The sequence below is a fragment of the Opisthocomus hoazin genome, chromosome 2 (genome assembly GCF_030867145.1).
Source record: "Opisthocomus hoazin isolate bOpiHoa1 chromosome 2, bOpiHoa1.hap1, whole genome shotgun sequence".
Taxonomy (NCBI): domain Eukaryota; kingdom Metazoa; phylum Chordata; class Aves; order Opisthocomiformes; family Opisthocomidae; genus Opisthocomus; species Opisthocomus hoazin.
In genome coordinates, this window is record NC_134415.1 from 59,260,904 (window position 1) to 59,284,902 (window position 23,999).

The following is a 23,999-nucleotide window of genomic DNA, read 5'->3' on the forward strand; positions in this document are numbered from 1 at the left end:
AAGGTACCACTCTTTCTAAGCAAAGATGGCAGTGTCTGACCTGCATTTTCCAGGGAGTTTTACCTCTGCCAGTTCATGGAGGTGCTAGTGATGTCATTCCATACATCCTTCAGCCTCTGGAGCTCTGTTTGTATCACCTTTTGTCCTTCCTCATTGCTGCTTCTAAGCGCTTGTTCTCCTTTGCCAATGGCCATGTTCAGCTTAACTTCACCATCACCTTTGAGTAAGAGGATCTCCTGTGAGGCAAAATAAGTCAAAATATCAAATGCAGCTTGCTGAGAGGTGAAAGATGTCATTCTTTCAACAGTGGACACCATCTTCTCTGAGCTCATTTATCCTTGACAGCCATGCCCAGTATGAATTCCTAGGCACCTTTTCTTGTAAGTGCCTGTCCCTTGCTATGTGCAAGTGATCCAGCAGTTTTTCCCACAGCCTTACAGGTATTTCACTGCATTGGTCATTTTGAAATATTGCTCTCATTGCAGCAGACAATGACTAGGCCAAGCACTGCACAGAAAGACAGCACCACACAGCTAGAAGAAATCTCAAGAAAGCCCATGGTGGGATCTACACTGATGACCTTGCTAATGGATGTTTATCTAGCCTGTTCCTGAACAACTCCTGTAACAGATACGTCACAGCCTCTCTGTGTCAATTGTTCCAAGGCTTCCCCTCCATCAGAAAGCTTTTTTGGACCTGAATACACATTTTCATAGTTTGTTATTCCTTATTAAATGCAATACCTGGCACCTGTCTCCATTAATCTTCACCCTGATTTTCATACTGCACCTCCCAATTTGTCAAGATCACCTGAAATTCTAATCCTCTCCTTCATAACTGTAGAAAGAATAAAATACAAAAATATTCCTTTTCCACTGATGTGGCCCACAACCAATGATAATCTCGATGCGTAATCTCTAGTTGCATCCTTCTTTACCTGAATTTGTGTCAGTCGTCTCTCTAGTGTGGCTTTGCTACCAACAGTGCTCTCTGAAGATGCCAGTTTATCTTGAACTTCTTTCACCCATGACCGCATACTCTGTAATGCCTCCTCCAAAGTGAGATGCTCTTGGAGTGCAAGCTGACATGTTCGTAGCTTCTCCTTGACAGTTTTGATCATGTTTTGATAATTGGTGAGATGTTGAGAGGCCAGGCGCACTTCTCTCCCTTCACCATGTCCTTCTTCATTTAAAGCCTGTGCCATCTGGGACAGCTTATCAAAAGATTCCCTGAAAGAAAACATTGAGACTGAAAATCAGTTTCAGAAAGCATATGACATTGTTATATCAACTATCAGAAGCTAAGAAGGTTGCTGACATAATCACCTACTCTACCAGTGGCGGAGTTCATCGTTAGCAGGAAAATTAGCTGGGAGAGACTGAAAGGAAATATAAACAGTGTGTAACAATTAATATCTTGTGTACAGTGCCATTTCTTGCAGATTTTGGTGCTCAAAATCATCACACTGAAATCTTTGTGTTGTATATTTGAATTAAAAGCTAACTTGATTTTCTTTTCAGCTGTCGGACTTTCCAGTTCTATATGAACTGCTACCTTTTTGCACCTGTCAAAACTTTGGAGTTTGTTGTCTTTGACAGCGAGGAAGGCATGCTGGAAAGGTGAGGCCATTTGTCCAGGATTAGACACTGACTCTGGAGTTCAGTATGAGAGTCAGTAAAAGGGATTAAAACTCTGGGTTCATACAGCCTCAGTTAATCCTGATACCCTGTGATTACAGGGAATTTACAGCAGACCAAAATGTCTTGCATCAGTCTCAAGGGGATAGGTAGAGACTGGGTGTTTCCTTTCAGCACGCTGTGAGGCTTGAACAACTGACTACTATTTCTGTTCTATCTTCACCAGCCTAATAATAAAAAAAAGAATTTGAAAAGCCACTGTGTACTAAAAAAGGCAATTACTTCATGATCTGTTGGCCAAGTCTGAATTCTAGAAAGATTTCACAGCTAACGAGGATGTTATTTGCTCTATTTTATAAAGTCAGCTATAAGGGAAAGGGGATTCTGCTAGCCCTGTTGGATTTGACCTGCAGGGCAGAAAGTAATAAAATTCTAAAATTGATATAATGATAAGTGTAATTTTTACTACTGTTTATCCAAGCAATATTTTTAAGATTTTTTATTGCAAGCAATATTTTTATGATTTTTTTTTAAGATCATGTTTTTTCAGTTTCCATTTATTAATGATGTAAGATAAGCTTTTCTTAATGAGAAATATATTAACATCAAATTTTGGAGTTGGCTTCAAGTTCCATTTTCCTTAAAACTAAAAGTATCTGCATTCAGCCTCTTTTCACAGAGTATGTTGCAACACGTTTATCTTTCACAAACACACTCTACTGCAACTGTTTAGTTTCACTGTTGCATTAGCAGAGGAAAAAGTGAGAGGAAATGTATTTCATACTACCTTGAATTCAGTAACTCTTCCAGAAACTTTTCCACTTTCTGCACCTCCTTTTTCTTCTCAGGAACAAGCTGTTTGCTCTCTCCTAATGCTTCTGTGTTTATTCTTTCTTCCATGTCATGTATCCACAGCCCAAGTTTCTTGTGATGATCTTCAAAGCTACACAACAGATAAATATTATCTTGAAAATATTTTTCAGGTGGAGTAAAGTTCGGAAGAAGTTAACTCCGTTCTTTCAATATCCACAAGACCAGGAAAGTAAAGTTAAGTATCAGTTTCATGCTTCGAGAAGAAGAGTTGTACACAAAACATAATTCCACAGTGACTACTAATCTAAAAATATTCAGCAACTCTCTAAAAATATTCAGCAAAATCATGGGAACTACAGTGAGAATAGAAGCCTCCAAAATTTAAAGTGACAGTGCTTTTATCTATTGCTAGATTCAATACAGACCAAAAGAAAGATTTTTCCAAATCCTCATGGTGATTTAGTCTAACATTTAAAAATGGGTAAAAATGGGCTTTTGCTCAGTATTGACACTTACAACACCTGAAGTGTTCTTTCAATCTCTCCAACAGAGACTGTCCCATTACCGCTACAATAACTTTGCGTTCAGTTAGCAACAGTTTTGAATATAGTTACACCTTCAATATCTGGACTCCCAAAATTCCAGGCCCAAGTAATAATTTAAGTGTGTTTTCTTATTAGCTCCTTAGGAAATATGTCCATCTGGAATGGGACAAGGCAGATGCAGGCTGTGTAAAAAGCCCACTGTCTTCAAACCCCAGGGCAAAACTTGAAAACTCATCACTCCTTTTTCCTTCCAGAAAATTACATTTAAATTACTGAGATTCCAACTGTTGATTTGGGATTACATGAGCCACACAAATCTTCCTCATATATGATCCCGACCTTCCATTCTTTAACCAAATCAATACCCTTGGAACAAGACCTGCTGCTTTGTTTTTAGCAGAGAACCTCATTTCCCTTTGAACACTTCCAAAGAATAAAGCAAAAAGGACTAGAGTAACTGGAAATAATTTTAAATTGTGCCCTGCATTTGTGCAGCCAGACAATTTCATATAGTCCATTTGTGGCTACAGGTATTACTCACCTTCCCAGGTGGGAGGCACAAGCTTCCAGGGCCTTCTTATCATTCTGACACTGGTTGAGGAATTCTTGGAAGTTCTGGTTAGACTTTGCTATCTGCTCCTGAATATGGCTCACAACTGGCTTGGGTAAGCAAGTATACAAACTTTCTCCTTCCTTGCAGGCAGCATGTAACTTGTTCTGTCCCTCACTTACAGAATCCAGCACACTCTGTAATGAAAGAATACACGCAAGATTTAATAACTGAAGATAACAAATATTTCTATTAGAAATGGTCAGATTTCACCAGCAAGATGAGAGACATGTCTACCTATAGCAAAAATTCTAAGCAGATAGTTGAAATAAAATTTTATTAAGTGGTGCTACAATGCATAGAGCTCGATTTTGTTATTTGGTCCCAAGGTAGTCCTGCCTTTCTCTGGATAGTTTAGTCACGTCCTGAAGATGTTATACATTTCAGGAATTAGGGTGGCTTACTGTAGGTGTCTGCTATTTGTGTTCTGTCCCATCAAAAATCTACACAGATAAACTTTGACATACCAGTGTTAACCTGAAAGATTGAATAAGCAATAGTGTAAGAAAAAGTAGGAAAAGGAAGAGAAAGAAGTCAATAAAAAAGGAAAAAAGATTAAAAATCAGAAACAAGAATAGTTGAGTTACACATAAACCTTCCAGAAATTAAATTCTTGTCTCTCAGGACAATGAACACCGTTCCCACTGTATTCCCTTTACAGTACATATTGCTGTCTTGAACCATACTTACCTTTTTGGGAACAAAAACAATAAATACGGTAACATCTACAAACTATTTTAGAGATATAATTGGATACATATGGTTAAATTGCTAATTACTATTTTTTTTTTATTTGTTCACTATACCTGCAGGTCCTGTAGTTTTGCTTCTATGACTTTGCTGTCTCCAGACCTGTCAGATGATTCTTTTACTGCAGCCTTCACACCAGAAAACCATTCCTGGAATTCTTGCATAGAATCTTATTTAATAAAAAAAGTATAGAGAAGAGAATACTTTTTTTAAGAAGCAGCATTATCCACAATACTATACAACTGTCTTGCACAGTTCTTTTATCCTTCAGGAACAGTGTGCAAAAGCTAACACGATGATTCTCATTGCCTTCAATGACCTTGGGAAGTGGGATTCACTTCACAAAAAGTAAGTTAAATGTTTCCAGTGTAAACATCAAAATTTGGACAGTCACACTAGACTTCCCTTTACAGTCACTGGGAAAAGACAGCTATTTTCAGTCTATATGTCCCAGTTTTATGTTAGATAATAACTGGATTAATACCATAATATATAAGATTCAAAATTTCCTACTTCTCTCCACCAGCTAACCAGGGAGCCCAGAAAATACTTCAGATGGGGACTTTTACATTACAAATATCTCCGCTTGGTTAGGTACATCTCTTTATGGCAAATACACAAAGTGTATGTATGCTACAGAGATCAATACTAACAGGGATGAAAGGTGGAGCTGAGCTTGCCTTGCACGCATATTACATGTTTAAAGTTGAAATCTGTTTTTGTGAAATGCTTTGTTTCATATCAGTTGTCAAGTGAACTTTTGGTAACAGGATCTTTTGAAAGGCTCCACACAAAAATGAAGTTGTAATTGCAAGTGAGGTCACTGGAAACTCTGGCAGACTCCAGAACGATTCATGGCTGTGGGCTAACGGCTCATATCAACAAGCCTGAAGACTCACAGAGGAAATGTTTTTCCAAGGACTCTTGCATGCTGGCCTGTGTTCTGGAACAGAGCTGGTTCACAGCTTCATACTTCTTTATTAATGAAGTGACAGTGCCACCAAGAGTTTCCAGCTCTATAGAATGGTACTTGCGACACAGGCTGTTGAGGTTCTCACGGGTCGAGTCAATGCTGCTCTGCTGAAGCTGAAGGTCTTTTTGTGTTTCCTGAAAATGAAGTTATAACACAAATATGACATCTGTAAAGAAACAAAAGAGCCCTCTGTTCTTCTGAAGCATTTCTGCTCCTCCCGTATGCTCCTTCCTCCTATTGCAAGTCCTAGACACAATGAAGGGAAGAAGTACTGGATCACGTTTCCTGTATTTTCCAAGTGAGATGAATCCTTGAAAGTAAAGAGCCATCACAGAAATGTGAAAAACACTGCTTCTCATGGTTTAACACTCTATTAAAAAGCAGATAAATTTTAAGGCATATTGAATAGCAATAGTTATTTTCAGCAAAGTTTGAAGGTACATGTGAGATGCAATACGACACTGGTATTTTGCGGGACTTTTGAATGAAATGGAATTTTCACCTGATCAGAGAGGAACATTTGTTTGAAAATTAAATTTGAGTTGGCTAGTATATCAATTTTAACATGTGCTCATGCTGAAAAAAATCTCCATGTAGTTTATCATGTTGTGATGTGCATACTTGTATGCAGTCGAGAGAGCTCTAGGATGTAGACAAAAGTATTGCTACACATGAGGACCGAGGAGGACTTCTGAGGTAGAAGTTTATGTTAAAATTGAGTTCAGTCCAGGGTCTTTCACTATGATGAGTTATAAGTTCATAACTTATATTGCAAGGGAGTCAATGGACTTGTAAACATGCTGAAGTAATGACTGCAGAGTTCAATGTAACAAAGCTGGTTCTTGTCACAACAAAGACCATATTATTCCTTGTAATTTTCTAAAATGATTGTATACAGTTAATAGATCAGAACTTTTGTTCATTGGTGGAACTTCTTAGAGAGCATTACTGTATTTGCTAATATTCTAGCAGCTGTGCAGGAGATATATATTTTATCACAGGAAAATTAAGTATAATGCTTAGCAAAAACTCTGATAAAAAAACAGACTGCTGCATAGGAAAGGGCATACTCATTTTCTTCAGCACTGACCTTCACTTTATTTAGAGCTTCAGGATCCAGGTTACGCGCACAGCTTAACAGTGTCTCTTCCACTTTTGTTAACCAGTCTGTCATGCGATCAATAAACTTCTGTAACTGCATCTTCTGAGTACTGAAATCTTTCAGTGTCTCTTTTGCTGTCTCTGACATTTCTTTGACATGTCCCAACTTCTGCCTCAAATCTGATTCTATAAACTAAAACCAAAATGTTATGTATTAAAGCATTTAAATAAAACATTTATTATGGTGACAGTTTATTGAAAAAATGGAAGGTAGGAAAGTGACACACCATGATCATTTTGCTCTCTTTACATTTGTAAATAGAGATACTTACATAAATAAAACTGTCAACCATTCAGGATTAAATCTTAGATATATGGTAATCCACAGAAGGGATACCAATTTACACAAAGCCAGACTGCAAACCGTTGAAGCTATTATTCACTTCTGAAAAATTACACAGCTGATCTATTTCCTTTAACGATTTGCCATATATACAACACACGACCTAAACATGACTAGCTCCATAAAAAGAAATAACAACTGGTGAGAGTTAAGAGCACTGAGTATCTCAGTGTAAACACAGATTAAAATTAAAGACAATACAAATATAAGTTAGAATATTGCCCATTAACGTGTTCAAAGACAGCAATATGTGAGATTATAGTACATGTTAGCTGTGCACTATTACTAATAAAAACTAAATCAAATCAATGATAATAGGGTAATATTTATAAATTACTGAAAATTCCATTAAAGTATTGTTTATGTTCTTAGGATATCAGCTGATCATACTGGAGTTTACTTATTCAGCATTTGAATTTCGGATTTACGTTTTAGTTTGTGAGGCTTTATTTTAAAATTTGCACTTTATATCAACTACAATCATTTTATTGTAGGTATGATTTAAATTTTTTATTATATTTATCATATTTAGTAGTTGGAAATAGATGTGCGTTGGTTAACAGTGATATTCTGCTAAATAATTTGCTCTAAACTTGCTCTATAAGTGGACAGATATTTATTACAAAACTTATGATCAAACCTCAGTTTTCTGAACCTCTCACATTAAGGAAACAACGTGAGAGAACATAAGAGCTTCCATATAATTTGCATATCTTTATATTATAGGGTTCTTGACCCATATCTGATTGGTAATTCAGGTTTATGTGTACAGTTACAGCAAAATATGGACAAGGCTTGAGTGTTATATTAAGTTCCCTCAAAATCTGATAAATGGTTTTGAAATAAATATCTATTGAGATCTTTCCCTGCCTGTGGAAATGGCAGGAGTCAGCTTATCTTTTAAAACTTCTGACACTGAAAATGAATAATCTCATACCAATTTCAATTTGAAATCAAACTTCTAAAATAGTCATATTGTGGTTTTGCATCTGCCCTAGAACATAAAAAATAAGCACCTAGCCAATAATGAAAGTTCAACAGATCACCTTCAGTGTTCGTATTTTACCCCTTTCTTGTACATGCTAGTTCGGGGCACTAATTCCAGTCCACTAAAGAATACTTTTGGTTTGAAAACAAAAATTAACATATTTCACTGCATTATAATTTTCAAAGGGGCAAACTGTGTATGCACTCACATATGGTGTTGCTTAATGTTGTGCAGCATAGAGAATATCATGTCTCATATCTGATCAGTCCTTATAAACTATTTACTCTATTTTGATTTAGTAAAAAATACTTTCAAAACTCTAATGTTAAATTACTTTATGGCATATTTTTTCAGAAAAAAACAAAGTTAACTAAAGAAATATGAGTAAAGAATAGTTATGATACATATAAATAATGGCATATCTGTCACCTTGAAAGAAAAAGGCAGTACAGAACAGACAGAAGTTTCAGGAGGAGTTTCTTCTTGGAGATTTCAGCACAGTCTGTGACTACCAATATTTTTATTTTACCTGGAGATCTGCAGGAGGCTCGTGACTATGGGTCAGTTCTTTGACTTCTGAAATTTTGGAACTAAGCTGCTCCAACTTCAGCTCTTTATCCTTGACTTCAGACTGTAAAAGAGATGTGGTCAAAGAATCGTATCAAACTACAAGAAGGTTTTAGACCTTCAGAAGGCTGCTCCATCAATTTCAAAAATGAAAGAAAATGTAAACAAAGTTTAGCAACCAGAGGGAAAACACTGTTGTTCTATTGGTTTTATTCTCTAAAAATCCTCCATCTCTTTTCCTTTATTAGACTCAGTTCAGAGATTTTTTTTTCCCCTCCATTAAAATAACCACACACTTTTTTTCACATTTAAAATGCACTAACAGCTTTAGTTTCTTAAAACTGGCTGAATAAAGCTGGGAATGTCATTGTTTATCTGACTGGAAAAATCCACTGTGGTTGTTAAGTTCCACTTAATGGCACGCAGAATATAATACATGTGTTCTCTGGTTTTTATTACAAGGAAGTGAGGTCTTGGAAAAAAATTAGACACTGAAATAAATTTTAACTTCAAAAGGGAATTAAAAAATGCTACTATATGAATTTATTTGGTCTGATTGCTATACTAATCAGAAGGTCATTAGATAAAGCTTGTCCTGAGCAAAATACTCATTTAGCACCCTTTTGTATTCTATCATATTACTTCTATATGTTCACTGTGATTCCTCTTCAGGACACAATTTATTTCAAATGAAGTAGAATGTGGCTCATTATATGATTGATCTGTTGTATACTTTAAGCCAATAGAGGCAGAATGCACTCTGAACACTGGGTAGATTTCTTAATCAGTTTACACTATCCAGAAAAGCAAGACATCATCCTACTGAAACTGTTAGAACCTGACATTAAAATTTGCCCTCCACTCCAGCACATCTTTTTTACTGTTTGGAGAATCTACCATCTTAGATGAGATTTTAGAAACTACTAATTGTTTTGCTTAACTTCAAGTGAAGTTGTCTAAAATTTCCATCAGTTTCTACTGGAACAGAGTTCAGTGCAGTACCATGCTTTTCAAATTTTTTTGCTTCTAAGAACACATTGCCATGCATTGCTAGAGCCAAAATAAATACGGAGCTTAGATTTGGTAAAAGATGTTCTGTTCTTTTCTGTCAGAAGCAAACAGCTTCAAAAAAGGACTGGAATGCTGTAAGCTAGCCATTGGATTAGTGGTACTACTGCCTGAACAAGGGACACGGTGGTCTACAACAGCACAGCCATATCTATGTGCCTGATACGACCTGAGCTTCTGGTCCAGAACATTTTTATCACTGATTTATGGGTAAGCACCTGGAAGTCTTTCAGGAGGACCTCCATTCTCTGACTGTTACTCAAGTTGCTGATGCATTCATTCAGTTGAGAAATGCACGTATTGCACCATCCATCCATTTCTTCTCCAGTTTTCATGATGTCATCCCACAGAGACACACTTACACTCAGCCGGTTAATGTTGTCTTCAATTCTTTCAGACACCTTTCAGGAGAGGAGAATGTACCAATACTATTCACATATTCATTTCAGATTTCTTTATTTTGCAGCCAGTTGTAAGACAAGTGCATCAGAAGTAATTAGTATGCTACGCGAAATAATTTTCTTAGAGTTAGTCTAAGTTCTGAGTTCTAATTTCAATTTAGTCACCCAGATCATAAAATGAACAAAAATCGTATGTGACTGTTTCTAAAAACTTGTATATTTTTTACTGGGAAAGAGTTTTATGTTCACATCAACTTTGTCTTTGAAAACAGCTATCTTTATGTTTCTTACATAATGTAGGAATTTGCTAACAAAGCAGTATAAATATGAAAATGTAAGATATTATCTTTTACATTATCTTTCTCTGCTATAACGTTCTCTCTCTCCACATACTCACATTTTTATGGTGTAGCTTAATACAATTTATTGCCTAACTTGTTTAGTCCAATTTACTTTAATAAAGTAAAACTGGCATACATCAGGTGAGAATCCAATCCATATTTATACTCAGACATGTGGTAACATTCATACATAGTTAAAAGACATTGTTTTAAATCTACCAAACGGATGTCATGTCTTTGTGCATACAATGGACGCCAAATCCCTATGATTAACCTTTTGAGATATACTTCAAAGTAAACTCCACTAAACAATTGCACTCTAAGATCCTAAGAAAATACTAATACTGTAACCTTAGCCCAACTTAAAAACTGTTCAGCATGTAAACACCAGACTCTTACATCCAGCCATTTGTCCACCGTGCAGTTCATATCTGTTTTTATCGCAGTGGAGTCGCAGTTACGCACTCTTTTCAATTCTGCTAACAAATGTTTTCCTTTATCAGTGAAAGTATCCAGGTCTTTCTGTTTATCGCTCAGATCATTCTTGGCAGCTTCATGCTGTGGACATAAATATTTCCCTGTTTAATGAAGCCTTGAAGAAAGAAAGAAAAATCCAGTTCTCCAGGCACCCATCCCTAGCACTGTGATATATCTTATGCATTTGATAACTCTCATTCAGCATACCATCTAATATTTAAGTATGCCACAAAACAGAGAGCAACTGACATGGTTTTCTCATGAACATAATCAAATAGTATGATTGTTCTTATGAATAAAGCACACAAGTGGGAATAATAAATTCTGGATTTTCCGCACGTGGTAACCAGCTACCTTCAGGACTTAAGGCAATTTCTAAAAAACATTATTCTTTCTATACTTCAGACTCTATATGTCTAAACATGAATAATACAAATCCTTCATTCACTAACTAGTACCTAAAATCCGTTCTGGTATTACAGCAGGGTAGAGGGTGTTGCAAACAAAATTTAGAATTGTAAAACCTATCACTCCTAGATACTCTGGAAAACATAAACACAAATGTGTTCAGAAAGGAATTAGATAAAATCTTCAGGGCTGGTGAGTCTGCAGTTCTAGGTGTAGCGAAATCTTTAAAACACTGTCACTAAAGAGGTGACAACATACTGAGAAGGGATCACAGTAATCACCTCATACTTTTTTCTTTAACAAGTATTAAAGATCAGCATTAGAGATAAGCTACTAATCTGGGTCCAGTATGGCCATGTGGCCATGCCTAATTTATTATGGTAGGAGTTGTGCAAAACATTTGTTGTGCTCCAACTCCTTCAGGCCTAGATATGGCCATTGTTGTGGCAGTGAATTCTCCACAGCCCAAGGCTCACACGAAGCAGAGGAATCATGTGGAAGTTACAAGCAGGTTTATATAGAGCTGACTGAAGAACTATTAATGAAGAGCTCAACAGGATTCCAAATTAAATTACCCTTCAAATGAATGGAAACAATTTAACTCAGAACTATTTTTCCTGACAAGCTGATGGATAGCAGAATCTAGAATTCTAGAAATACAATACAGTGAAATGAATGGAATACAGGGATTCAGATTCCTTATCTCTGCTCAATGGCCAGTATCAACATTGTACCCCATGGAATAAGTCTTTTTAGGGAAAGAGACAGGCATAAGAATTGCACACATCAGAAATGTGTGCAACTCATCTTCTTTTGTTGACTTTCATCCATTCAAAAAATTACCAAATACAGAAAAACATTAAAGTATGTTGACTGGAAATATCCTCTCACACTACGATAGGAATATACTCTCAGGTGTTGAAAGAGCAATCAAATACACATTAATGGATCTCACCTAAATGCTGAAAGGACTATATTCTTTCCTCACTCGAATCTATACAATTTAAACCATGAATGTCAGCGTGAAAAGATTTCACGGTAAATTCAAGGAACTTTAAACACAGCTCAAGGGCACCTTTCATACAGAAAAATCCATCTAAATCAAAGATCATTTAAATCCCTCAAATGAAAATATATGCAATTACCTTTGATAAAGTTCGCCTGATGTCTTCATGATCCTTCCAAATGGATTTGATCACAGAAGCACTGTCAGCACTGTCTATGGCTTTCATTACCGTTGACTTCAAGCTCTGATATTCCTTCATCAGGTCGATAAGAATCCAGGACTGCTCCTTTCTGTAATATGAAAAAGCTGTGTTAGCACCATTTGCTGTCTGTCACGTTTCTGAAGGAAAGAGAATGTAACGTAGAGATTCACCATGCGAAGATCAGGATGCAGTGCTAAACATGCTTTGGGCAGACAAGAAAATATTATTTAGGTTTTACAAATCACTGTGGATCCATATATCACAAAATATCTCACTGAAGAGACAGTATATGAATCACCATTTCATACATATTGGATATCGAAGCAAATGACGTGAGCAAAAATAAGACTGAAACTGGAATTCAAGCTTCTCACTTCCTAAGTTTAGCATTTTATTGACTGGAAACCACACTACACTGATGCTGGCACTTGCAGCTAATTTTTTTTTTAACTTGTTTCTTTAACTTGGAGTACTTTTTTGGATAAAAAGAAGCAGAAATAAAGACTAAAGCAATGGAAGATAAGTCTGTCTCTTTTGTCCTCCAGTTGTCAGACGCATGCTTTTGGGTCTAAAACATACATTCAACTTACCTGTCATTCTACTGAGAACAGAATAACCTGCTGCTAAGAACAGGCCTAATACTTTTTTCCCACCCTCTTTCCAGAAAAGCCTATTTCTGCTCAGGCAATGGACAGAAATAAAAAACCTATTCAATCCACTCCTGGAAGAGTGAAAGAAGAGAGAAAAGGAAGAGCAATACTTGGGTGACATGATATTGCTGAGAGAGAGAGATAATCGCTTAAGGAGCTGGCTCTTCTCTGAATGCTCCAAAGAGCTCTCCAAAATAATCAAGTTCAGGACGGTATAAAATTGCGTCTATGTGAGAGAGAAAATAGTTCAAAAAAATATAAAATTAATAATTTAAACAAAAATTAACATTATTTTTTATGTTAGAAAGGAATCAAGAGGTACCTGAGTATCTTTCAGTTTTAGGTGTAAAGATGGCAACAGCTACCCCAGTATGTGAAAACTGGACAACTCATATAACCTCAGTAATGCATCTATAAGGCAGGCACAGCTATTTTATGTTTTCTTCACTACCAGGCTGGTACTGTCCAGCTTCTGGCGCATGTATGTGGAAATTACTTGGAATCATAGAATAGTTTGGGTAGAAAAGGATCTTTAAATGTCATCTAGTCCAACCCGCCTGCAGTGAGCAGGGACATCTGCTGCTAGATCAGATTGCTCAGAGACAGGTCCAACCTGGCCTTGAACACTGTAACGGATAGGGCATCTACCACTTCTCTGGGCAACCTGGTCCAGTGTTTCACCAAGCTCACTGCAAAAAACCCTAAAGTCTAAATCTACACTCCCTTAGTTTAAAACCATTACCCCTTGTCACATCACTACAGGCCTTGCTAAAAAGTCTGTCCCCATCTTTCCTGTAGGCCCCCTTGAGGTACTGGAAGGCTGCTGTAAAGTCTCCCTGCAGCCTTCTCTTCTCCAGGATAAGCAGCCCCAACTCTCTCTGCCTTTCCTTGTAGGAGAGGTGTTCCAGCCTAACAGATCTGTTAGGCCCTCCTCTGGACCCGCTCCAACAGGTCCATGTCTCTCCTGTGCTGAGGGCCCCAGAGCTGGAGGCAGGACTCCAGGTGGGGTCTCACCAGAGCAGAGCAGAGGGGCAGAATCACCTCCCTCGACCTGCTGGCTACAACTCAGTTAACTATTATTAAGGACTTCTACAGGTAAGAAAAATGGGTTGCAGCAACATGCAACATGAAATACAAATTAGAAGCAGTGCTGAAGAAAAAGGAGGGATGGACATTTTTAAACAAAGCTGACCTTTTATTCCACTTAATTCAGATTTACACATCTCTTAAAAACACAATGGAAAACTAGACTGAATTCAGCTGGAAATAAACCACCAGAAATGTAATTCATGTAGCTGTGCATATTTTCAAGAGGGAAACAGTACAATGACCTGATTTATTTACAAATATCTGTATGGTGTCAATCAAGAAAATAGAATAACAGTGCAGTATATAAACCAAAGGAAAAAAAAATTGTTTTTCATCACAAATGAAATTCTTTTTGAATCGTCATTTTAGTACACCAACCCAGCATATGCCTGTTGAAGTATGAGCCAGGCTTAGAACTGCTTTGCTTCTGCACTGAAGACAAAATTTATATAGATTGAGGATGATGTAGTACCAAATGAATGTAGCAATTAATTTTAACATGCCCATTTAAAAAAAGAACATTTGAAGAAGTTTTCTTCAAAGATGATGAAGAGGCAGTGAACACAAAGAAAAGGGTAAGATGAAACTTTCTTTAGTTTCTTTAGTTCCTTTCTTTGTCAACTTTCATTGATATGCAAAACTGTCTTATATCACTGATCACACCCTAAAGATTGTTACATGCCTGGTCCCTTGGGCAGACAGAAGGACTTAAATCTAAGAATGATTCAGAACCAGTGAATATAGGGTTGTCAGAAACACATATCCAATAGCGAAGGAAAAAACTTGCTAGAAGGACAGTACGTGCTAGTTGGAGTGACAGTGAAATCTCAATGGAGATTTCTTATGTTTCAGGAGAGTAAACAACAACATGCAACTAAAAGCCCAGTAAATCTATAAGTACTGTCCTGAGGACCTGTCTGTGGCTTTGTTAATAGTATAATTATAACCGATACAACTATCCTGGTTTATACTGCCTTTTTTCTTCTACTCCTTATTTAACATACGAGCACTGTTTTTTATTGGGATTAATACGGCAAGAAGATATTAAATGTAAATGATCGTGTCTCTTTTCCCCACTAAATGAACCCTCTCCTTTCCCACCTTCAGTCTAAGATCTACTTACTTTTCATGTATAATTTTCTTGGTATCCTCCCACAAAGATTCTAAGCGATTTATCTCTTTGTCGATCTCAGGAGCAAGTGTAATATCTTTTTGGGCTATTTGTTTTGCTTTGTCCATGAGCCACTGAAGTTCATGCTGGTGAGAAGTCAATTCTTCATCTAGCTGGTTAAAGAATCTCAATCTGCAAGTTAAAAGGCAGGTTTCAAATTTACCTATCTTCATTTTTTTTTGCAAGAGAAAAGTGGATAAAGGAAGAACGAAACAGTTGCTGTTAGAGTTACTGTGCACAAAGTTCCCTTTTTCTAACATTTCCTGCAACATCTTCAGAAAACAAAGTGTGGTCTGGATTTTTTTTCTGGTACAACTGGGCTCAGTATGTGATTTTGCTGACACACATACAGCTATACAATTATATAGACATACATACACCTTAACCTCACACAGTGACTTGGAAATATACTCAAATATTTGGATTAATACTTTATTATAGTAAGTGTTTTCAATTCCTTCAGCACATGGTCTGTCTTCAGTTCTGTAAGAGCAGAGATAGTTATGCTACATGAGATTTCTAATAGCTGTTCAGAGCTTGGATTCATGCAGACAAAATACATTTCTGAGACAAAGATTTTCTTGACCATTCTTTCAATATAAAAGATTAGCAGGACCTGTTAAGTGTTCTCTCTCCATCCAAAGAGCTCGCTCACTTACAACATTTTTTTAAGTAGATATATGGATTCATATATGCCTGGCAAGAAATAAAGTACCAAGGCAGAAAACTCACACATGTCTCCAATGTATCATAAAAAGTCTAGAGACTGCAAGAAAATGAAGAAGTGCCAATCTCAAGCATTAATATTGTTTTTACCTTTGCTGGAGGGTTTGTAGTGTTGCCTCCTTCAGGCCCTCCTTGTCAGCCTTTTCCTCAGTATCTTCAATACTCTTCAGCAGCTGTTCTTTACGTTCCACGAAAGATCTTCGCAAGGCTCCAAGAGCTTCTGCCTCACTCTGTTTGGTTCCCAGAAGGGTTTGAACTGCCTCCAGTTCCATGTTCAGATTATCCACCACAGCCCTGCAGGAGGTCCTCTGCTCAGAAGTGCTGTGTTTTAGATGATACTGGGCCTTAGTAAGGGAACCATCCAAAGTGATGGCAACAGATTCCAGCTTGTTAAGATCATGGATAACAGCTTTGAGTTCCTTCTCCAGTAATTCAGACTTAGCTTTATCCATATTTCCTGTTTTCTCCACTGTCTGCCTCAGCTGGTGGAGCACTCCTGATGCAGCACCATAGAGCTCCAGGAACACCTGCAGCTGATCCAGAGCCTCTTGTCTTTGGCATGTTATTTGACTTGCCTCCTGGAAGATCTGAAAGCAATCTTCAGTCTTTCCCTGCAATATCTGCTGGTCCTCTGGGCAGCTGAAAGAACACAGTTTATCTACAAGTTCCTTCAGATTTTGTAACTGCTGTTTCTTAATTCCGACTTCCACTGAGTGGATCTATGGGAAAGAAAGAAAATAGGGCTGGGTTTTTTCTTCCAATCAAAAGCTCAGAAAACTTTTTAGTACTAAAATTCTGAGCAAAACACACACTACTGAAAGATTTTCAGTAAGAACAGCTTAGTGTTACAATTTTGCTTTAAACTGGTCAAATAACAGAAATCTGTATGTGACTGCAACAGGATATCGGTTTTCAAACAAATAAATGACCTCATGCTAGTTTTAGATGACTATTTAGCTGAATGCTCTGTCCAATTACTCTGTCTTTAATATTTACACCCAAAAGCTTACCTTATTGTGAGATGCAGCTAGTTGTTGATCAGCTGTGTTTATCTCTGAAGTGGCCTGTAGTTCAGCAAGAAACTGCTTAATCCAGTTTGAAAACCTGAGCAGGAGCTCATCAAACTGCCCATGCTCAGCAACAAGAGATTGAAGGAAGTTGATCCTATAGGATGTCAGATGCAAATATGAAAGCACTTGATGTAAATTAGTCACTTCCCATAATCCAACCCACAGCTGACTGAACAGCATTAAAATCAATGCCAGATGGAAGAAGAGAAGGAAACATTAATATATTTTACAAATGTGATGACTGTCTTGTTGATATCTTAAGTGGGGAATAGAGTAACACTTGAAAGCACCAGTTTGGCTCTTCCCTGTTTCCACTGTTTTATTCATATCAGCTGTTAGAAGTGCTCGAAACAATCAAGGTATGTTCTATAACTTTTCTTCATGGGAGTCATCCCAGCAAAGAGAATGATATTGATGGAAGCTAAATTTCAGTTTTCAGATGTAAAAATTCTGTTTGCCCTATCATCTGCAACACTGAAGAAAAGGTGAGAGTCTCATGAATTCAGGCTGGGGGTGAGTACCTGCATGCTCAACTTCCACTGAAGTAAGTGAGGGTCAAGTGTGCTCAGAGGAACACAACTCAAAGGAGGAATGCGTCCACAGGAGTACCGAGCACCTGGAAGAACTAAGCTTCTAAACCTTGACCTGAAAAAGGGCCTTGTCATTTACCTTCCCATTTCCCTTAGAAATTTCTCTACATAATTTTCAACATGAAATGCTATGTAGAAGATCATTATATTGTAAAACAATCATACTGATAAAGCACCTGGAAGATTATGTCATTGACCAGGGCCTACTATTTAAGCTCCTTTACAAAAAGTGAAATATGTATGTTCGTCCCCAAAACAAAATCTAAACACGTTATAACATACTGTTTCAAAAAGCGAGGCAGTGCTCCTGAGCATAACATGAGCCCGCAGTTTAACAACTGAACATTTAAATTATTTATGGAAAATGAAGACTTCAGAGTGGGTATAAAAAGATACTAGTGTGGCTTTGCATAGGATACAGCATATAACTGAAAAAATGAAGAGCTAGTATTACAGATATTGGATGCAACTTAGGAAGTTAGAAATTGTAACTGAGGAAATGTAACATTGTCTCCACTTTGTGCCCCACACTCCTTTAAACAGAACTCTTCTATCAAAAAAATAAGGAGAGATTATGCCAAAAAGACAGCGTGATAAATCTGTGGGATTCCCCACACTCCAGTCCTGGGTGCTCAGGGTTCAATATGAATCTTAAACCTTTGTTTTCCTAATGGCAATAGTATAAAAACCTGTTTCAGGATTGAGATTCCTCATCCGGATATTTAACCTGTAAAAAACATTCTGAAGCACAAACCTTTTATCAACAGTTTGTGGTAAAGCTTTCCACCTCTCATCCAGCTCTTCAAATTTTTCTTTCATTGTTTTCACACACTGTTCGGGAGCTGTTGGGAATAGTGACTCATTTAACTGTAATAGGCTCGCATAGACTGAAGCACGGGACTCAATATCTGCTTGCAAATCCTGGGAAAACAATGGAATGTACAGCTTTTAGATTAAATATGGGATCATATTATGCAAAATAATAAAAATAATTTAAAATCAGCTAGGGATTTCCAGTACGCCACTTTGAGACATGTGAATGAGCACAGTCAAAACACTGGAGGAACTGAGGTCTACTAGGACAAGCAGGTACTCAACACCCCTCAGGCAGCTAAATCTGCAATTGTAATTCAGCAAGGATTCATCAAAGATTTTTTTGTTTTTGTTTCTCCTTTAGGACAAAGTGTGACCTTTTCACACAGCTCTACTCTATGACGAAAGTGGCTAAAATCAAGACTAAGTTTTGCAACATATTTTATGCACAGCAACAGAATTGTGAGGAAATGTCGTACATTGGCCCAAACAAAAAACCAAAACCCCAAAGAATTTTCCTTCTCTTCAGCAATATTTAAAACTGAAATTATGGACTCATTGGTTTCACGGAGGGTGTAAAAGATGCTACATTTGGCCAACTACTTCATATTAATCTAAAAATAAATGGCAAAAATTCCAAGGGAAGGTATACTTCAGAATAGGATGACAGTCTTGTGTTTAAAAAAGAAATCAGAAAACAGACTTTCATTGTGCATTCAAAACCTTTCAGCGTTTTGTCATCTGAGCAACTTTCCTCACATGCAAAAAAAGGAAAGTAGCATTGTTTAACAAAATAATTTCTCTAGAGAAAGAATCCCCTGGCAAGCTGACTAATGTTCTTCCTTGACAGATAATAGGAAATACCAGGGCATTATTTTTCTTGAGCTGGCATATTACACTGGCAAACAACATTCTTCCTGTCATTTTCTTGTCTTTGATAAATAACAACAGTGATAGTGTAGCACTTCCTTTGGACATTTCCAAAGCCCAGAATCAAGTGACTTGTCAGACCACAATTGAGCAATAATTAAGCATCCTTTAAAAGACACAGAAACAAATGAGGAAAGGTACGGGAACAATCTTTCAGTTGAAACATACCTGCAGTGACTGCAGTTCACCTTGCAGTTTAATTCTGTCAGCAGAAACATATTGCTCTGAAGGCCTGGCTGTATCTTCACACACATCCAACCAGGTCAGGAAGGCAGACAGCTCCTTCTCCTGCCTAACAAAATCACAACACAGAGTCACCAACTCAAGTCGTTCCCTTGATCTAACACACTGACCACAGGAAGGTCTCTGTGTCCTTCATAACAGATGTGAGAGTCTACTCACTTCTGCCACTGAGCCAGAAGAGTCTCTAATAAGGTCTGCTTCTCTTTAGCATTTTCTAGCACCTTTTCATATTTCTGCTGCAATGCTGTAACCTCCTGAGCAGCTCTTCCTTTGTTGGCCACCTTTCGGGCACAGGCTGAGAGAGAGGCCAGAGCATTGCTCAGCTTTTCCACAGAATGACAAAGGTCCTAATGAACATGTAAAAGAAACAAAAGTCACATAGATAAACAGCAGAGCTGCGGTAATGATGGTGGGAAAAAATCTGTACTTCTACTCGAAGTCTGAAGCAATGCTACATCCACCAGATCGTGAAGTCGCAGTATAGCTTACATTTCACTCAGATCTAGCCTAGATACATGTCCCAAGGGTATCAATCAACTAGCTTCTAGTGGGGAAAGACTTTCCTAAGAACAGTGTTAAATGAAAAACAGTCATCAACGAAAGGGTCAGATCTTCTCAATGGGCATGCAACACAGAATGATTGTGTAGGACAAAGCTCCAAATTCCCTCACACCTGTCTAAGAGTTGCTCTAATTTATACAAATCCAGTAAATACAAAAGCTCACTCCAGCATGTGAGGACTGCCAGACTTGCAGCCCATCTCAGGACATGGGAGAGGTAGGGAACAGTTACAGTGAACTTCCGTCACCATTAGCTTAAGGTCCTCCACACAGAAATGGCATCTGGTGTTGACTAGATTTTCCAGTGTTGCCATTTCTAGAGAGCTGGGAAACTTGTTCATATGAAAATGATTGAAATGTAATACAATGGGTTAGAAAATCACAAAATGAAATAGATTTAAGACCACTAATGTTCCAACTCACAGGTATGCAATAATAACAACAGTAGTAATGGTTATAATTACAGTAATGAAAGAAATCATACATAGGAGGAAATGTGAGTTGTGCAGCAACAATCTGCTGATGTTTAAACTAAATAATTTAAAATAATTTCACAATAAGGAATTGAATTATCACAATCCCATAGGCAGGACGAGAGTTTGCAACAGCATACTCAGCAAATTCATAATGTTTAAAAACTAATAACAACGATTACATGGGCTGTCTGAATAAATTCTCTATATGGAAAATATTTTTCCTCAACAAGTATCAAGCTTTTTTGAAGCAGACAGGTCAGGTCTTCCTTGCATATAGCCTTTGTAAGTAGTTACTACTATGTTCAGAAGCAATTATGTGTAATTTACTGAAAGAACAATATGACTAAAAGTTTTTACAATATTTTCTTAGAAAGGGAGGTACTGATTATTGTGGGAAGAACAAATCATAAACTTATAGACAGAGACAAAAATGCTACACTAAATTCCCTGAGACTTGTGAATTTTTTGTAGTTTGAATACCAATCCAACTTTTCTTTTCCTTTTGTAATGGACTACACCAAATATCCAAACATCCATGAATTTCTGGCATCACAGACAAAAATTTGTCAGCTGAAACTGTCCAGTCTCTGCATTGTCCCAGAAAAATTACTTCCGAGGAGATGTTTTTTTTTTAATCACAGTTCTCTATACAAAGACCCAAATTTCATGAAAATCTTTGAGGAAAAATGTCTAACAGACATGTTTCTTATCTTCTGTTTTTCATAACGTTTTCAATGCACAAAATTAAAAAGAAGAATCTGAAGGATTAATTTATACTTTCAGGCTTTCCTTTCTCTACAGTGGCGAAAAAATTCTCCAAGCCTGTCTGAAATGGTGAGAAGAAGTAGCTGAGGAAGACAGCAAAGCCTTCCCTGGGGCTACCCACCCCTATAGGCAGCCCCTGACTCCTCCTGCCTCCACCCTGGGCTGTGTGGCATCAGGCAGCCCCTGGTCAGGAGGTTACTGACATTTCTGTGAGGAGGTCAGTGTGGCACCATTTCCCTGGGTTTGGTGGCACGAATCACTGGCCACATGCTCACCGTACAATCCTGAAAGGCTGTGTATGTTGCTGCTGCTGAAGAGCACGATGTGAGAGGCTCAGCTAGCTTAGCTTCAAATTCAGACACTGCCCGCTGCACCTATAAAGAAAAGGCAAACCAGAGAGTCTAAAGCCATCAGGAAATAGATAAATGATGCTTTAAATAACATCTTATAAATATTTATTTCTAAGAGAATTTTATATCCTAAGCTTTTGTAGTGCTGAGTGCCTTTTGAAGTTAAAAGATGATGACTGGGCTCAGCGCTCCTTGTCACCAGCCAATAATAATATTTAAATTGTTTTCCTTGTGATCTACTAACAACTCAATATTGAAGTGAAAGTGTTTTTAAGAAGCATGGATGTGGTTTATTAGCGCAATACCCAGGAGAATCACTTAGGTTTTCTAGAAGACAGCATAATTTTTTGAATGCATATACTTTAGTGTCTTCCTGAACCTGCCTTATAAATCACTCAAAGTACAAATTTACATATAGACGTCTTGCACTTACCTTACAAATCTGCTTATATATTCTAGTTCATGCTATTATAATACGCATTTTGATATTCAATTTTGGAAAAATAAAGACTAATTCTATAAATTGCTGCAAACAATCCATGAGATTTTGCATTGTCTACCTGTTTAAGATTTTCTTCATATTTCTGCTGTGCTGATGCTTTCCCTGTGATTGTTCCTTCCAGTCTTTGTGCATGATCTCTTAGTTCTTCCCAATACCTTTTGACCTGAGTCAGTTTGGCTTTAATATGTGCACATTCTCCAGAGGTAACAAACTGGGAAAAAGACTCCACTTCCTCTTCTAGTTTTGAGATTCCAGTTATTTTAGCATCTATTTCTTTATTAATAACCTAAAAGGTAAAGTAATAGTAATTAAAGAAGCACAATAGGTTTTAATTATCAGAATAATATTTTCTACCTCCTTCTTTTGCCTGAGCTACTAATATTCTTCATTTAAAAAGTAGATAAGCAGAGGGTTCACTCACCACTTGAAACAATTAGTTATAAAAGTCTGTAATATACCCTGCAAATTCCCTTTTTCTTATTGAAATTATCACTCAACAATGTTTAAAAAATAGCCTGCACTGAAAACAGTGTCTATGAGGAGGAATTAGAATTGCCTGAGGTGCACATTTTCATAAGCAGACAAGATGGTTGATATTTTAGCATCTCTTACTTCACAGTAAATTAATACACAATTCTCTTAAAGATTCAAAATAAATACAAGATTAAAAAAGTAAGTGTATAACTGAAAACCATATTGTTAAGGAGCTGAACCCTAATGGTTGATTACTGGTGTTTAAGTTAAGTTCTTCAGCACTTAGAAAACAAAACATGCTATGATTTGAAAACCAATAGAGACAGTTTTCTTTTTCTAATTTAAAATTCAATGGTATAATAAAGAATAAATTAAATTAGATTATAAGGTAGGGTAAGTGTGCCCTCAGGCAGAGGATTAAATAAAGAACCATATTACAGTATAAATAGGAAACCATGAAACAAAAGTGATAAAGGCCTTTGCTACTTTTCAGCTGTCTTCTGCGTCAATTAGTAAATGCATAAAGACAAACTAGCACTGGATTTACACTTCATCAGCTGCATGACAGCAACTGTCTCCTACTTTTCCGTGCTTGTTTTTATCGCAAATTAGTGGCAAACCTGAAAGCTACAACATCCAAGACAGAAACTTCTGGTGTTTCACAGTCGGTGGTTATTTACTCAGTAACCATTGGTGAACTTGGAAGCAAGATATTTTTCACAACAGAAATATTTTAATTTCTGCTGATCTGGCACGTCCATGGATCTCTTCTCAAAAGTAGTGAAAAACACTCATTGGGAGGGAATTGAAAGAGTCAAAAGCACTCTTTGAAATTGAAATACGCAATAGCATTCTCAGATATAAAAATGTTAAGATATGTATGTATACGACATCAACCAAAAACTTTTCTGAAAATGCACTCTCAAAAGCATAGAAAGTGTCCAACTTCTGCTATAATTGTGATAAAAATACGGTATCTTGCTTGCCATTATAAAGATCAGGAGTGGCTTACTGCAACATTCAGAGTCTAGAATTAGCAGGGTGACAGTACAGAAAGAAATGTGGTGCTGTAAGCATTTATAGTGTCTCTTTCTACAATATATTCTGAATTAATTTGGATTATAAAATATCATTTTTGCATGAGAACACTGTGCTGAGGAAAACTACTGGATTTGTGGCCCTGAAGCTGAAATTACCTAACAATGCAGCAGATACAAATGAGGCAGCGCTTTTTAACTCCCACACTATTCTGTTAAATTCACTCAGTTACATAAAAGAAGGTGGATAATTGAGGCCTTCA

The 23,999-nt window shown here is 37.1% G+C and overlaps 1 protein-coding gene across 17 annotated transcripts in view; it reads right to left on the bottom strand.

Moving 5' to 3' along the window:
- The window catches only part of SYNE1 (spectrin repeat containing nuclear envelope protein 1), a 319,742-nt gene that overhangs the window by 177,321 nt on the left and 118,422 nt on the right, over window positions 1-23,999 (bottom strand). For all 17 annotated transcript variants that reach the window (XM_075413801.1, XM_075413802.1, XM_075413815.1 and 14 more), the window contains 19 exons: window positions 22,284-22,511; window positions 21,649-21,747; window positions 19,732-19,919; window positions 19,498-19,621; window positions 18,341-18,507; window positions 16,937-17,090; window positions 16,017-16,645; window positions 15,153-15,332; window positions 12,228-12,378; window positions 10,597-10,755; window positions 9,674-9,856; window positions 8,350-8,451; window positions 6,419-6,622; window positions 5,255-5,462; window positions 4,412-4,524; window positions 3,537-3,742; window positions 2,425-2,580; window positions 938-1,229; window positions 64-236 (listed from right to left, as the gene is read on the bottom strand). In XM_075413801.1, the coding sequence (XP_075269916.1) occupies window positions 64-236; window positions 938-1,229; window positions 2,425-2,580; window positions 3,537-3,742; window positions 4,412-4,524; window positions 5,255-5,462; window positions 6,419-6,622; window positions 8,350-8,451; window positions 9,674-9,856; window positions 10,597-10,755; window positions 12,228-12,378; window positions 15,153-15,332; window positions 16,017-16,645; window positions 16,937-17,090; window positions 18,341-18,507; window positions 19,498-19,621; window positions 19,732-19,919; window positions 21,649-21,747; window positions 22,284-22,511 (3,716 nt within the window). The remainder of the gene's footprint in view (window positions 1-63; window positions 237-937; window positions 1,230-2,424; window positions 2,581-3,536; window positions 3,743-4,411; window positions 4,525-5,254; window positions 5,463-6,418; window positions 6,623-8,349; window positions 8,452-9,673; window positions 9,857-10,596; window positions 10,756-12,227; window positions 12,379-15,152; window positions 15,333-16,016; window positions 16,646-16,936; window positions 17,091-18,340; window positions 18,508-19,497; window positions 19,622-19,731; window positions 19,920-21,648; window positions 21,748-22,283; window positions 22,512-23,999) is intronic.